The 17,459-nt window shown below is 43.3% G+C and overlaps 1 protein-coding gene across 3 annotated transcripts in view; it reads left to right on the forward strand.

Annotated features, from left to right (window-relative positions):
* The window catches only part of LOC126284897 (organic cation transporter protein), a 442,131-nt gene that overhangs the window by 259,336 nt on the left and 165,336 nt on the right, over positions 1-17,459 (forward strand). The window contains exon 1 of one of the 3 annotated variants that reach the window (XM_049984157.1): positions 16,213-16,538. The exons of the other annotated variants lie outside the window; for them this stretch is intronic. Within the exon in view, the coding sequence (XP_049840114.1) occupies positions 16,356-16,538 (183 nt within the window). The 5' untranslated portion in view covers positions 16,213-16,355. Of the gene's footprint in view, positions 1-16,212; positions 16,539-17,459 lie in introns of those variants that run through there. 3 annotated transcript variants of the gene reach the window in all.

A 17,459-nucleotide genomic window follows, 5' to 3' on the forward strand; every position in this document is an offset into this window, starting at 1 on the left:
GTAAAGAAGCCTTCATATCTGCACAAACATGGTTAAGTGTTTGTAGTGTCAATACAGCCTGTTTATATATCACCTCGAAATGTGTCGCTAAATAAATAGTTCAGTTGTCAACAGATTTGGTAAGTGGTAGCGGTATTTGAAAACCTTTACGTATTTTTCAAACAGTTACGATCGATTAATAGTCAACACGGCTTGAAACTAAGGGATGATGGCTTTACTGCTTAATGACGCGTTTCGTAATTTATCCATCTCAGATATCCAGTAGTGATCAGTTCACGTAAATAAGGAGTTTCAACCTGTGAAACAAGCATGCGATGTTTCACATGTATCACTGCGATCCGGTCAAGCCGAATACAGAGCTACGTTACTGTTTTGATTTAAAGTCTGACGTCGAATAACAAATAACAGCAGTATTTGTTCGTGTCATACAATTATAAATTAACAATATTTGGATTTTTCCTTTGCTTATACTGTGAAACCTTGCTTCCTGTCAGATTTCATGATTCTATGTGAACGGGAAGTATCCTATAGGTTTTGATCCGTGGTTTGCGAGTATGGCATAAATGACAGTATTTTCGACTGCATTGACTTAGAACCTTGAGTGTTTTACAACGTAAAGGGGGCGTACACCTCAGTGAGTTACATAAATCACGTAATGTCAATACAGCCCCTGAGAAGAAGCGATTTTTAACAGCCTGACTGACAGACGCAGGGGGACAAGGTGGTGATCCCGTGAGGGCGCTGTTATTACAGATTGAACCTGAAAGGTGAAGCGCCCAGGAGGGGAGGAGGAAGCGAAATAACAAGTTTAGAGGGTATGTGATGTTACATCAGTGATCAGAAAATCACGTAAAGTTTACAGAGAACTTTGTGTTGCAGTCCCTCTAGCCTAGATTCGTGCACCGATTTGGTGTGGAAGGCTGTAACAAAGCCGTTCTGTCCTCTCCTGAGGCAAGCTGCCGCATTACTGTTCTGAGTCGATCTTGATATCCTGGATGCTGGCCCTGGAACAGAGTTCACGTCCGATCTGGTCTCTCAGATTTTGGGGATCTTGCTGGCAACTGGAGTACATCATCATCATCATCATCATCATCATCATCACGTAGACAATTCATACACCCACGTGCCTTGTGTTATTGGGCATTGTTCCCACTTAGGATATTCGTTGTGCCCTCATAGTTCAGTCATCATCGATTATCCAATATGACTCCAGTAGAAACACCATTGTGCCTCTCCAAAACATTGAAGAAATGGAAGACTTAGAATGTGGCTCGGAGTTCATTACGTGCTCTCGGATGGCAGACGTATATGTGAGAGGTTTACGATGTGCGCGGTGTACAACACGGCGTTTGTCCCTTCTGGTGTTGGACGTGGTAGACTGGGTCCTGGGCAGCGGATGTGCCTCTCTTTGCTTTCTCGTGCAGATGGTCATCGAGCCGCCTTCACATCCGAATGCCCCACAGACCTGGGCACTGCACGATTCGGCCAGCAGGCCAAATGCCGAACCACAATGAGGCCCATTTCACAGTGACACAGGTGCTGATAATGCTGTCTCAGACTAGCACACGGCACCTGCGTGATCACTCAACATGTCAGTGTTCCTAGCAGGCCTGACAACACCACTAAACACGACCCACACCAACGCACTGTGCTGGCGTTCCTACCTGCCACAGAGAATTGCACAGCTGTGTGTGTGTGTGTGTGTGTGTGTGTGTGTGTGTGTGTGTGTGTGTAAGTTACATAGAAATCCGACATTTTTTCCGCATGCTTCATTTTCTCATCTATCTACATTTAGATAATTACTCAGTAATTCACAATTAAGTGCCTGCCAGAAGCTTCATTGAACCACCACCAAGGTATTTCTTTACCGTTCGACTCTCGTACAGCGCGCGGGAAAACGAACTCTTAAATCTTTCCGTGCGATCTTTGATTTCTCTCATTGTATTATAATGATCATTTCTCCCTATATAGATGAGCGCCAATAAAATATTTTCACACTCCGACGAGAAAGCTGGTGATTGAAATTCCTTCAAGTTCGTGCCGCAACGTAAATCGCTTCTCTTTTAATGATTGCCACCTCAGTTAGGGTATTGTTTCGTGGCACTGCCCCCTGTTTCGCGATAGTATAAAACGAGCTGCTCTTCGTCGAACTTTTTCGACGTCCTCTGTCAGTCCTATTCGATGCGGATTGTGTCTATTGAGCCACTTACGCAAAGTTTTAAGGAAAAATGTTATAACAACAAACAGATCTCACAAGCAGTGTCATCCAAGCCTCAAAGGAATTAGACCTCTGAAGAAGACACCAAGCAGGTTGCATCGTTACCGTTTTGTGGTTCGACAACAGGGAAGATTAGTCGGCTCCTGAAGAGACGTAAAATAGACACAATCTTCAGGCCTCCGGCAAAGATTCGGCAACTAATGAAAGCTGTGAAAGACGATGTAGGCCTCAGAACGCCAGGAGTTTACAGGATACCGTGTGGATGTGGGCCGTCCTGTGTCGGCCAGACTATTCGCACTATTGAACAGCGCCGCATGGAACATGAGAGGTGTTAGCGTCTCTGCTATCCCGAAAAGTCAGCTGTAGCAGAACATGCTCTGAAAAACGTACACCGAATTGCATTCGATGAGACTTCTGTTATTAAACGGACTAATGGCTTCTGGGATAGCGTGATAAACGAGGCCATAGAGATTAGAAATTGTGACAACACTTTCAGTAGAGACGGTGGATTGCAGCTGAGTACAGCGTGGGATCCGGTGTTGAGGGAGATGAAGCGGGACGGGCGGTCGCCATAGACAGTATAACGCGTCTGGAGCGACAACCACACGACAGTCATCCACTTGACAATGGCAGAGGAGATCTCAGCCGAACGTTCGTGGGCAGTAAACCACTTGACGCCGCTTGAAACCAGAGAGTGTTTTATTAACGGATATCGCCGCGAAAGCATGCATTCGTACACGACAGATACTACTACTGTTTTACTCGATGACTTTCTGGCAGTTACTGCAAACCACGAATCCAAAGGCGCAACTGAGACATCTCCATAGGCACAAACTTGATTAGGAGTCGCTTGTGAAGAACGATGCCAAATGCATTCTAGAAATCTAAAAATATGGAATTAGTTTGACGTCCAATGTCGATAGCACTCATTACTTCGTGAGAATTAAGAGCTAGCTACACTTCACAAAAGCGATATTTTCTGAATCTGTGTTGGCTGTTTATTAACAAACCATTTTCTTCGAATTAATTCATAATTCTAGAGCACAGTATATGTTAAAAGATCCTACAGCAAATCGACGTTAACGATATGGGTCTGTAATTGAGCGGATTACTCTTATTTCTTTTTTGGATATTGGTGAATCTTGTGCAACTTTCCAATCCAATTCTTTGGTAAGGATCTTTCAACCAGAGAGCGGATGTATATGATTGCTATGTACGGAGCCACTGTATCAGATACGTCGAAAGAAACCTGACTGGTAAACAGTTTGGACTAGCCTTGCCTTCATTTAGTGATTTAACCTCCTTTGCTACACCGAGGATGTCTACTTTTAAATTATTCATGTTTGCAGTTGTTCTCGATGCGCATTCTGGAATATTTTCTTCTTCGGTGAAGGAATTTCGGAAAACTGTCTTTAGTAATTCTGCTTTAGTGGCAACGTCATCCGTGACATAACCATTGTTATCGCTCAGTCGAGGTACTGATTGCGTCTTGCAGCTGGTGTACTTTACATACGACCAGAATCTCTCTGGGTTTCTACCGGATTTCGAGACTTTCGTTGTGGAAACTGTTAAAAGCATCTCGCATTGAAGTTTGCACTAAATTTCGAGTTTCTGTAAAACTTCGCCAATCTTGGGGGGTTTGGCGTTCTTTTAAGTTCTGCGTGCTTTTTTTTCGTTGCTTCTGCAGCAGTGCTGTCATGTTTCGTGTACCATCGAGGCTCAGTACCATCTCTTATTTGGACTATATCTCTCAATTGCTGTCGTTACTACTTCTCTGAATTTAAACCACATCTGGTCTACGCTTACATAGTCCGATTGGAAGGAATGGAGTCTATTCTGATTGCGTCAAATTTATATGGTATTTTAAATAGGTGTATTTTGCGTTTATTTTTTGATGAGTTTGGATATTGCGGTTTTCAGCCTTATAACAACCACCTTGTTGTCACTTATCCCTGTATCCATGATGCTCCGTATTTGCTCAGTATTGTTTGTTGTTGAGAGGTGAAGTATGTTTCCGCAACCATTTACACTTAGTTGGTTACTTCCTTAACTGTTCAAGATAATTTTCTGAGAACGATTTCGGACGACGTTTTATTCCTACCAACGACTTTAAAAATGCACTTTCTGCATCACACCATGGATAGGTTCAAACCGCCACCAACTATAATTGTATGAGTGAGATGCCTATTTCAAATGACATTAAAGTTTTCTTTACATTGTTCAATAGCTATATCAAATGAGTCGAGGGTTCGGCAAGAGGAACTAATAGATAAATTTTCCGTTTGTCAAATAAAACCTCTACCCACACCAACACACATGAAGTATCTACTTCAATTTCATTAGACCTTAAACTACTTCTGACAGCTGTAAGCTCGCCACCACTAACAGTATTTAATCCGTGCCTTCTGAACACAATTACATCCTTCGCAGTAAATTGTAGTGACAGTAGCCCAGAACTAAATTACATTGTCCTATTCCAAGTTTAGAATTTTAGTTTTAAAGCAAATGGCCGAAGTGAAAACCACCTCGCAAACGTTCCCAATTTGTTCTCCCTCCCTGCAGTGCATAATAGCTCAAACAGCCGACTGTGCCTTTAGGGGTAGAGCATAAACTGTACGTTAAAACGTAGCAGCTTCCCACAATTACCCCTGAAGAAGACGAGAGATTAACTCTATGAAATACGGGGTGCTTCAAAGTCTGTACCTTCTTGATGAATGAAGATAGAAAACTCGAGCGAATTTAGATCTATGCATCGAAACTGAAAGTTTAGCATAACGAATGTTACCGGTTCATTTTCCGCAGCAGAAGTCTCTCTGGAGTAGCCAATTTGTCCTCTTCATAACCCAAAGTGCGTCAAGTCTGCATGGTGGTAATATGGCGACAAAGGTCTTTCACGTTCATACAGTTCAGTTACATGCATGCGACGCGGTTTAGTCAAGAGTACGCCGTTTAATCTCCTGCTGTTCAAAGAATACGAGCATGGCACCAGATGGTTAAAGACCCTGCTTATTTTGTAAGGGAAAATCCACTGGGCTCGTCCGTGGGGTCGTTAAGCACTGTTTTGCCTGTAGCCTACAGATATCTAATTGTCGTGCGAGCCAAGAGTTTACCATTCCTCACGTGTGCGTGTGTCAGGCGTGTTTTACGGCGACGCCTGTGTTTAAAAGCAGACAAGATTCAAGTGCTACAACCCCTTCACGATAGCGATAAATAACAATGTGTAGAGTTTTGGTGCATTCTTTCTGGAGATAGAGGTGGAATGTAACTTTCCTTCACGTTTATTTCCATGTACGTGGAGAAGTGGGCCATCAGAACGTAAGAATATGAGGAACATTGCAGCCGTCTACACCTACATGATTACCCTGCAACTTAAATTGTGCCTAGCAGAGGATTCATCGCAGCTAGTTCGCAACCCGTTCCACTCTCGAACAGCGCGCGGGAAAAACGAACACTTAAATCTTTCTGTGGAGCTCTAATTTCTCTTATTTTATCATGACGATCATTTCTCTCTTTGTAGGTGGGCGACAACAGAAAATTTTCGCAATCGAAGGAGAAAGTTGGTGACTGAAATCTCACGATAATATCCTGCCATAACGAAAACCGCATTTGTTTTGATGATTGCCATCCCTATTCACGTATTATGTCCGTAGCACTCTCACCTATTTCGCTATAACACACAACGAGCTGCCCTTCTTTGAACGTTTTCAGTATCCTCCTCCAGTTCCATCTGATCGATCCCACACCGCACAGCAATAGTCCAGAAGAGGGCGGACAAGCTTGGTGTACGCAGCCACTTTAGTATGCTTGATGTACTTTCTGGTGTTCTGCCAGTAAATCGCAGTCTTCGGTTTGCGTTTCCCACATTTTTATGAGTGTGAGCGTTCCAATTTAAGCACTTTGTAATTGTAATCATTAACTATTTAATGTAGTCGTAGTCTAGCACAAGAGAAACTCTCCAAACTTTTATGTGGTTCACGAAAAAAAACTTACAAATCGTTCTCTTTTTTTGGAACAGACGGCTAGAGGAATCATCTATCTGAATATGTTGCACATGTGGATTTTCCATTGTTGCGAGACACCGCCGAAAAATTCATTTTTCAACAGGACGCTGTACTAAAACTGGCACCGACGTAACTGTTTTTATTAGCAATGAGTTAACTCAACGATGGGTCGATGATATGTGGTACGGATCTCGTATGGTACCATTGTCCTCCTAGGTCGTGTGATCGCACTGTAAGTTACTTTAATTTTTGAGAGGCTTTGAGAAAGACTCAGACTCTGTGGCTCCGCTTCCGACAACTTCGGGTGTACTACAACGGCGCTTAGCAACAGCAGTCGATATTCGTCCAAGTACGAGACGAGTTTGTCTATCGACTGGATGTTTGTGCTGAGTCTTGTGGAGGGCACACTGAATATCTGTGAAAGCTAAATGAAAGTTCCGAAAAGTACCGCAGGGCTTTATGTGCAACCGTGTAAGAGATATAACCTCGTAAAATGGGATGGCTCTGCTGAAAATACCTTTGTAGTCCTAGTCGGTAGTTACATTGCCTAAAGTTTACATCATCTTTTATTTAGAAGATATTCATCTATATCTACACGCTACAAGTCACCTTACCATGTGTGGCCGAAGGTACTTTGTCTACCAGTCACTTCCCCCTTTTTCTGTTAAAGACATCAATGGTTCGAGGGAAGAATGACTGCTGGTAAGCCGCGTGTGGGTTCGAATCTGTTCAATTTCACCTGCATGCTCTTTCCGCTGCTTAATTGCCACCTTTTCCTTTCCTATTCTGTGTTTCCTTTCCTCTATGCTTCCACCTTCATCCGAAATGCCTATCCCTGACAGCTCGATCATCCATGAGAAGATCCGTTCCTGTACCTCCGACAACTAAGTATTCAGTCTTTGTAAAGTTAATTTTTGTGCCCCAGTGTTCATATTCTTCTATAAGCTTTCGTAACATGAAAGACATAGGCTGTTCTTACTCGGAGAAGAACAAAGAGACGTCAAAAAATTTGTAGAGGAGGATACACGAAACTATATTTGAGGGCATTTCCCTATATGGTGGTGAATTGGGGGAAGTCTCCACGGTCAGTAGCAAGAAATGGAACGCAGTGGAAATGCAGTTTTGGAGATGAAGTTGTGAGTTAACAAGAGAAGACAAAATAAGAAACGAAGAGCTGCATGAGCAGATGGGAGTTACAAAAGATATTTTTCACACAATTGAAAATAAACTGCTAACAAAATATGGACATACTAGAATAATACTAGAAGAAAGACGCCCTCTAAATTATACGGCACTGGAGACCTCCGCGAGACAGAAAATAAGAGGGAGACCCCGGCTACATTGGACCGATGGAGTGAGACGTGCGATGCAGGATTACCTGCAACTAGCTTTATGTGGTCGTTCCACTTAAAAACTATCTGTACTTACACTCCTAGATATTCCAGGGATGTGCCTCCTTGCAGTTATTGTTCTGCAGTCGTGCAACCGTAATGTTTCTGTCTTGGTATTGGCAACACGTACATTTGTTTGTTGAGACTCAGCTGCCAAACCTGCACCAAGCGTAGATACTCCGCAGGACTTTTGCATTTCAGTACAGTTTTCTAGTATTGAGACTTCTCTCTATACGACAGCACGATCTGCGAAAAGCCCCATGGAACTTTTGACGTTGGGACTTCAATACAGTGCAGATGGTTATAATTAAGCTAACGGTATTCAGAGTACTGTAGTGGGGATCATGTATTTCGCAGAATGCTCAAACATCGTAGGTATGTTCATTAATCGGTGCGCTCGCCGATCATACTGAAAACAACGAAAGTTCGTCTGTCACCAGGTGAAAATATCGCGTTGTAAGTAGTCATAATGGTGTTGGTGGGCGCTGGGCAAGGGCAGGAACAATCAAATACGTAGTAACGGTGGTTCTGGAATGATTATTAGGATATGGTTACGAGTTACAACATGGGTTGAGTATGTTCTACTGACTCGGCAGCACGTTGCATCAGTAACACGGCGTGGTTTGCTCGCAGCATATCCGGTGTAATCAGTGATACATCGTCACATGCTACCCTTCAGATCTATCGAGTCTGGTAGATACGACCTCCCAGATAGCCCAACAGCCAGAAATTACATGGATTTAGGAAGGCCACACATCTCGAAGTAGCCTAGAGATGATGCGGTCGTTACCGAAAGTTTCTCGAAGCAAATCTTTCACCTGGAAAGCGACATGTGCAAAGCTGGAATCACGTGTTTGCTCAAGGAGGTCCATCTAACAGACCCACGAAGTGTCATCTCCTCGACGGGAAAGGGACAGAGAATGAAGAAGCTTGTCAAACCATACCACACAGTCACACAAGATGGTTACACTGGATGCTCCTCCACAACAGGTGGCGCAGTAGAACCACATATGCGATATTTCTGTGCAGTCATGGCACCGTGCAGACTAAAATGCGCCTCGTCTGTCGAAAAAAAAATACCTGGCAACACGTCATCCATTTCCATGCGTGCAAAAAGGAAAAAGAGGAAGGCCGAAGTCACGGCGTTGTAGCATATCCGAAGATTTCATTCGGTGCACATTCTGAATCTTGTAGCGATACCAGTGTAAAATACGGCGCAAAATATTTTGAACTCTTAAGTAGGGAAGAGATAATTCCCGTGACATAGCTCGGAAGCTGGCTGCAGAATTTGAAGCATGTCCTGCGCGATCGGTTACAGCTACAGTTAACTTCATAAACTGCTGCCACGGGAGTGGTCCGCCTCCCTTTGCGTGCTGCACCAGCTAACCCTCCTGTTACTCCGTAGTTCTTCGTCGTATTCCTTGGCCCATTTAGTAACATGCCGCTTTTCCTGTCGGCGTTATTCTCGCAATGATGCACTGCTGTTTCTGCCTTCTTATAAAAAAAAACTCCACCAGCAGGCAGGGTCTTTCTTCTCATTAGCCCCCGTGTCTCGTACGGGAAACTTCAACCGTCTTAACCCTTCACATTAAGTCACTTCACAATAGAAATCAACACGCGTCGCCAAGCGACACACAGCAACTGACGTCAAACAGGAAACATTTCACTCTGTTTACAGCCCTATATTTTCACCTGGTGGCACAAAACGGAACAATCATTTCTGCATACTCCGCGAGCACCGAGATGTTTCAGTGTCCTGCGATATTGTACAGCCCGCACTGTAGCACTCGAAACCCCGTCAGCTTAGATGTAACGACCCCTTATGTTACCGTGGGAGACTCAAGTTGGTGAATGTGACTTTCTTTGGTGAATGCCAGCACACACCAAATACGTCGACAAAAGACCAAATATTTAGTTATATTCTTATCCATTTGGACCATGGCCGGTGTTTGTTGACAAGCAGAGATAGGCTTTGGTTGAGGCCGAAACGAGAAGGCGATGTCGACGGAGAGACGACAGTCTACCGCAGACACTTTTGTTCTGACGCGATTGAGGCCACATCCACTTGTTCTACTGTGCAGCACTGATGTTTGTCAGTACTCCGCAAGGCTTGCTGGTGTGTGCAACGTTTCCTATATTTTTATATCCTATACCCTAATTCAGTGAATCCTGCGATGAACGACTATTTAAAAAAAAAACTCAAGTGCATTAATTGTGAGTAAACGAAATGATTATTATTTTTTTCAAGAAAAGGAATCTAAAATATTTTCTAAAGTGATTTCTACTTAAACTAAGTACAGCACATAACTTGGATTACATACGGTTAAAAACTTTCGGTTTCTTAAAATATTAATGACTAAGAGAAATTAGGGCTTGGTTCAAATGGCTCTGAACACTATGGGACTTAACATCTATGGTCATCAGTCCCCTAGAACTTAGAACTACTTAAACCTAACTAACCTAGGACATCACACAACACTCAGTCATCACGAGGCAGAGAAAATCCCTGACCCCGCCGGGAATCGAACCCGGGAACCCGGGCGTGGGAAGCGAGAACGCTACCGCACTACCAAGAGAAATTAATTGTGCCATTAAAACCGGCAGAACCGAGTATAGGGCATTACGTTACCAATGATGACGTGTTCAGTATACCATCTGAAATCCTCCCAGACCAGTCCAGTGAAGGAAGAACACGTATGCTTCAATAATTCAGAGTTAAATGCAAAAACATTACATGAGGTGTTCTACTGCTGCATTTAAAATTATATAAACATAATAAAAGCAACATCACTATTTTCTTTTATTTATGTTTTACACGACGCGTTTCGGGAAATGATCCCCATTTTCAAGGGTGTATTTCTTTGTCCTATACCATTTTCCGCAATGTTTTCGATGTGTGAGGCTCTGATTTGTTTTGTTGACTTCACTGCAATTTATTAAAAAAGGACAATTTTTAGTTAGATTTTTATATGTAGCTAGTCGCCAAATTTGAGAGAACTTGTTTTTTCTTATGGTCCATTTGTGCAGAGTCTCACCCACGTTCAACACCACGCACAACTTGCAGCACACAGTACACTTCTAGAATAACTTACATAAATGAACAGTTACAAAGATGCTCTTAGATGTCGTTGACAAAGGTAACGTTACAGGTCCTCCACAGATATGCTTTTGTACAGGAGGTATTTATCTTGACAATATCGATTTACAAACATTTGTTTTGGAGTGGTGTTTATTTCTGTGTGTTACTACTTTTAGTTAAGTATGTTCTCGAAACATCTGAAGAAATTCATCGATTGACTATAAAGTTATGACGGACAAAATTGGCCCCCCAATAGTCCAAACCTCAATCCATGTGACTCTTTTCTTTGGAGGTACCTAAAGGAAAAAAACTTTCCCGAAACGTCCACGTGATTTAATGGAGCTCAGAAGACTTATTCTTCAAGCTTGCAGTGGAATTACGGAAGAGATGTGCCGTAGGGTAATCACTAACTTCAGTGTTCGTTTGAAGGAAGTTAGGAAACGAAATGGTGGACGTATTGAGCGTGTGCTGAGTCAGAACTAGTCTCTACGGACGGCTCTTCATTGTAGTATATGTTCCATTCAGATTGTATTGACAATAAAGTTTATACTCAAAAACAAAATGGTAACACATTTGGTGCGCCACCCTGTCTGACTGCTGTGCCTCTCCAAAACGGGACCTGTCTCCAGGCCGCTGCCATACGCGCAGACGATGGTAATCGTGGGAGTGCAGAACCGTGACGTCTCGATGAGCAGACCGCGATTCCCGGCCGTAGTGCCACTATGAAGGCAGCCGTTTGTGCTGCGGCGCTGGCGGCCTGGTCTGTCAGCTGCTGCTGGTCTCTGACCAAACGGTGTTGGACGACACAGCACGTTGTAGGGAGCTGATTACTTGTTGTCGAATCGTAGTCGCAGATGGGAAGAGGTTACCGGGTGTTTGGTGCGTTCCTCCCTTATGATGGACAGTGTGAAGAAAACGGTTCCTGGACTTTACTATGGCCGTGAATTTGTAATCAGAAAGTATTTAAAGAAAAACAGCATAAAGTAAATGAATAGTGCATAAATCCCAAGAACCCGTTCTACTTCTGGAAACTTCAAAGCAAACCTCTATATGAGACGTTTCTCAATCCTGTTAAAATTCTGATGATAAAATCCTTTGATAGTGCAAATAATAAAACACTCTGAAGTTAATCTGATAAATAAGGACACTGTCTGTCGTAATTTTGCCTACCAGTAACAGTTAAACCCAGATAAAGTTGCATCTAAACATGAATGACTGGAAATTCGACATTCCGTGGCACGTAAACAAAGATGGTGTACTTTGATAGCTGTCAGATTCAAAGCTCCCTCCAATACGCTAACCTGAACCAATGGCGACACATTTCACAGAAACGCACGCGCACGCACGCGCACGTCTAAACTACTATGTATACACATCGAAGCACACCCTTCCAGAAGACACAAACAACGCACGCAACGACTAGTACAAATACATCGAAAAGCAAAAACAAATAAATAATGGCAATAACTACTGTTAATGGTGGGTCAACAATCACTTTTATTTACGGAGAGAAACATAGATAGTGTATTACAAAGCAAAAAGAAATTATATTGTTTACAATTGTTAGTATCTCGAAGAGAGAAATGGTATTGAGTCTGTTCTTGGTCGGCGTGATGTGGCGACGGAGATAAAGCAGTTCGAAGTTTCTGATATGAATCCTAAGTTAGTATGGTCGTGTCGTTGACATTAAAATATTCTCTTTCGGCTGTCGGTGCTAACATGTTGCGTAGCATCCATTTGTCGTAGGCTAGAACAAAGTAACTGTTTAACTAATATGACCTTCAATTGGTGCATAAACTGCAAGTTTCACACACGTTAGGTTGGCCCAGTCCACATGAAGTGTTTAAATTAACTTTCCATTTGCTATAATTTGCCAATTGCGAAGTTACAGTCCATCTACTATTAATATTCATCGGTCACGATAAAACTGTTCCCACGAAGACAGTGACTTACGTATCAACACAATTCAGATTCCACATTGGCTGTTAGTGTTTTAGCGTAGTCAAGAAAATGAGCAATATAAAATTCACAGTGTATGTATTGCAGCTCAATTCTAAACAGACGACAATACTGTCTGTTCAACAGTGCATTGTCACTGCCATAAGCATCGTTCTGCAAAGACCAACAGCGTTTGCGCAATACAACGTCCATTTAGAATATCTATCATAAAGTCAAATTTTAAACCGGTGTAAGACATGAAAGCCCGCTACTAATATCGCGTTTAACGCACACCATTGCAGTAGACGGAACTTCTTCTGTACCACCACTCTCCGACTGTCTGCCACACACCTCCACCCGACAACTGTCGATACCTCTCTCGCCCCACACTTGTTACAACATTTCTACCTACTGCAGTCCGTTTCACACAATACATTTAATAAAATTATCTGAAACATCATCAGGAAAAAAATCTCCAAGTCTTTACATAAGGAACTCGTATAGAAAAAGTACAGTAAACAGTCACACGTCATGTTTACACTATATAACCAAATAAAAATTTTCTACGTCATCAGAAATACATCTATGAAGTACGACATAGTAAAAAAAAAAAAAAGGAAGAAAAATCTCGTCGACTGGACCAATGGCGACGAGTACGCCAACTCCCATCATCCAGTTATTGCAGTACAACACTGGGCCCCTGTCACATCCAAATGCCCCACAGATCTGGATACTGCACGATTCAGCTAGACGCTCAAATTCAGACTCACAGTATCACCCCTTTAAAGTTCGGTCAGGTACTGATAAAGCTCTGTCACGCGAGTATACGCCATCTGAGTCCTTCAGGGATCGCTCAGCATCTGACGCTGTTCACGCAACTTGTATACCCTACCAGGCCTGATAACAGCACTAAAAACACGAACAACACTAATGCACTCCGGTGGGCCTTTTATGCGTCACAGATAATTGCAACTCTAATCACTTACACACTCGCAGATTGCGTGCACATGTACAAACTTAGAGTTATTAGTTACTTTCATGTTCCATGGATCATTTTACAATGTTAATCGTAATGATGTGGAACGAGTCATTTTATATTCACATCACAAATTCAGTTGAACATTTCGAAGGTTCCTCTCTTTGTTTTACGAAACGGGAGTATGCAGGTGTGAGTTAGTGACTACAGCTCACCACCTTTTACATTAAAATAATAGAAATTCTTCTGTAGAGTACAAGGAGACGTCGAGCAGAAATTTTCTCAGTTCGTTTTGAAATTCTACTTCCCTGCCTGTCAAACATTTGAACGATTGGGTAATTAATAAATTTTTTGTAGCAGTATTGTGCACCCTGTTTTTGTCTTAGACAACCTTGATGTGGACTAATGAATGTCCTTTTTCCCTCTGATATTGCCATTAAAAGTACAACATTGTTCCTTTTCAACTGTGGTGGAGTCTTTACAACAAACTTGGTGAGGGAATAAATATACTGTGAAGCAATAGTCAGAATGCCCAACTCCTTAAACAGAAGTCTACAAGATGATAGTTGGCGAGCACCACGTGTTATTGTTACGGCACTTTTTTGAGCAACGAAGACTCTCTTCCTTAAAGAAGAGTTACACCAGAACGTTACTCCGTAAGACATTACAGCATGAAAATTTGCCAAATATGTCAACTTATTCATTTCTCTTCCCAAGATTTGCTAGGACTGGAAGAGCAAATGTGGCTCAATTGAGGTTTTTATGAGTTTTCATCTATATGTACACCTAAAATTTCGAAGTTCACATCCTATTTATCATTTTTTCACCATGTGTTAAACTTATCACTGGGATGAGCAAAACCTCATGTTGTGTCTTTTTAAAATTGAGGGTCAGCCCACTCGCTGAAAAGCAGTCAATGACAGTTCTAAGAACTTTGTTTACCATTTCTTCTGTTTCTGTATGCATGCTTGGATTGATTACAACTCTAATCTCGTCTGCAAAAAGGACTAATTCTGCTTGTTGTATGTTACGCGGAAGATTGTTTACGAATATGAGAAACAATAGTGGACCTAAGATTGAGCCTTGGGGATCAACATGTGACTCCTCCGCAGTCAGAATTATGTCCCCGGACGATATTGGTTGAGTTACTAAGTAAAAGTTTCTGCATTCTTTTGGTTAGATATGACATTAGTCCCATAAAACTTCAGTTCGTCTAGTATACTTTGATTCACACACTCAAGTGCCTTACATAGATCGCAGAAAATAAGAACGGGTGCTATTTTATTATTTAACGCTTGTCACTTGCGTTTAGCGAAAAAACATAAGTTTTTCATATTAGGTGCATTGTGCTGCCACCTACTGCCAGGTGCACCATATCAGTGACCTCAGTAGTCGCTAGACGTCGTGAGCGAGCAGAACGGGGCGCTCCGCGGAACTCACGGACTTCGAACGTAATCAGGTGATTGGGTGTCACTTCTGTTATACGTCTCTACACGAGATTTCCGCATTCCTGTACATCCCCAAGTCCACGGTTTCCGATGTGATAGTGAAAACGTGAAGGGACACGTACAGCACAAAAGCGTACAGGCCGACCTCTTCTATTGACTGCCAGAGACCGCCGACAGTTGAAGACGGTCATAATGTGTAATAGGCAGACATCTATCCAGATCATCACACAGGATTTCCAGTCTACATCAGGATCCACTGCAGGTACTAAGACAGTTTGGCGGGAGGTGAGAAAACTTGTGTATTTCATGGTCGAGCGACTGCTCATAAGCCACACATCACGCCAGTAAATGCCAAACGACGCCCAGCTTGGTGTAAGGAGCGTAAACATTGGACGATTGAAGAGTGGAAGAACGTTGTGTGGAGTGACGAATCACAGTACACAGTATGGCGATCTGATGACAGTGTGTGGGTATGCCAATGCCCGGAGAACGTCACCTGCCAGCGTGTGTAGTGCCGACAGTAAAATTTGGAGGCAGTGGTGTGTGTTTTACGTGGAGGGGGCTTGCACCCCTTGTTTTGCGTGGCAGTATCACAGCACAGGCCTACACTGACGTTTTAAGCACCTTCTTGCTTCGCACTACTGAGGAGCAATTCGGGGATGGTGATTGCATCTTTCAACACGATCGATCACCTATTCATAATGCACGGCGACCTGTGGCGGAGTGGTTACACGACAATAACATCCCTGTAATGGAGTGGCCTGCACAGAGTCCTGACGTGAATCTTATAGAACACCTCTGGGATATTTTGGAACGCCGATTTCGTGGCAGGCCTCACCGGCCGACATCAGTACCTCTGCTCAGTGCAGCACTGCCGTCCCCCAAGAAACCTTCCAGCATCTGATTGAACGTATGCCTGCGAGAGTGGAAGCTGTCATCAAGGCTAAGTGTGGGCCAACACCATACTGAATTCCAGCATTACCGATGGAGGGCCCCACGAACTTGTAAGTAATTTTCAGCCACGTGTCCGGATACTTTTGATCACATAGTGTACACTGATAGCCTGTCATGTCTTCTGACTGTTTCACTTTTCTTGGCGGATGGTGTACGTTTGTGTAATTGTCGAGTGACCTTCGTATGTGGTGTTGACAACACTGGAAGGCCTGCCTCCTCTGATGGCGCCGGCGTGTCTCCCCTGTGGCGGCCTACCCGGATGCGGTTCAACGTCAGACGCCGGCCGCCAGACCCGGGATGCCACGTGAGTCCGCAGCGCCACGCGGAAGACACTCCCGCGGTCTCAGCCAATGGCGTGGCGCCCCGCTCCCTCCCCTCCGCCGCCCCCACACCACACTGGCTCGTGGCTGCGTAGCGGCTGTCAGTCGCGTCCCGAGCGCCGAAGTGTTCGTCACGCGATCAGCTGCAGCGGCCGCCGAGCCTGCGAACGAACGATGTTTTGGGGCACCTGTCTACGATGGATCAAAGACGAGGCGAGTGTGTCCATTTGTCTGTTGTGCGCATACGGCGTGCGGGAGTCGAACATCGATTGTTCAGAGACGCCGTACGTGTGCCAGTGTCTAACGATACCGTAGCCATCAAATCGTGGGGAGTACCCAACACAGACAAAAAGCACCACAACTACTGGTGAACAGGGCGGACTGAGATCTATTGGGGGGAAACGCTCTCCATACCTCTTAGGGCACAATACTGTAATGGGATAGCTCGGTGAATCCAAATTTTGAGTACAAATTTGTTACGCGGGCTACTTTCTGCGGCTGCTCTACAAATATTTTTATTTTCTTCCAATATCCGTCAGTGTCGCTATAATAACCATTTCTTAGTGGTGAGTAGTTATGACCATAACGTCAATTTTCAAGCGACGGACTTAAGTGTGTCGTACAGTTCCGACCAGTTCACATGTGAGTAGCCAAATTTTCATTATTCCTCACCATAAATGTTTGTAAGCAAAATTCCTTTTTTGTACTGGAATATAGATGTTTATTATCTGCCACAGAAGGTTTTCGCTCCACCTGTGATAATGCATATCGGTATTGAGGCATGTAAAGCGTGTTCGTTTATGGAAAATTTAATTTTCATGTCTGACAAAAATCGCAGTTGTCAGAGCACGTTAAATTCTCAACTGCAAAGCGAGAAGTATATATATCCTTGTGACTTTCAGTTGAGCGCTTCTTGAATAATATAGTAGTAGATGATTACAAATTTTGTTTCTTGTTTCGACGTAAATATTTTCCGCTAACGAAATCACTAACATGGTAAGTCTCCCAGACTGATAAGTAGTGCTGAGTAATCGATCGAGTTACACTTCATTTACACGACTACTCTGCAATTCACATTTAAGTGCTTGGCTTCGTTAAGCTTCTTCTTGTGATTCTCAGCCTGGCAACTGCTTT

This window comes from Schistocerca gregaria, chromosome 8 (genome assembly GCF_023897955.1).
Source record: "Schistocerca gregaria isolate iqSchGreg1 chromosome 8, iqSchGreg1.2, whole genome shotgun sequence".
Classification (NCBI taxonomy): Eukaryota; Metazoa; Arthropoda; class Insecta; order Orthoptera; family Acrididae; genus Schistocerca; species Schistocerca gregaria.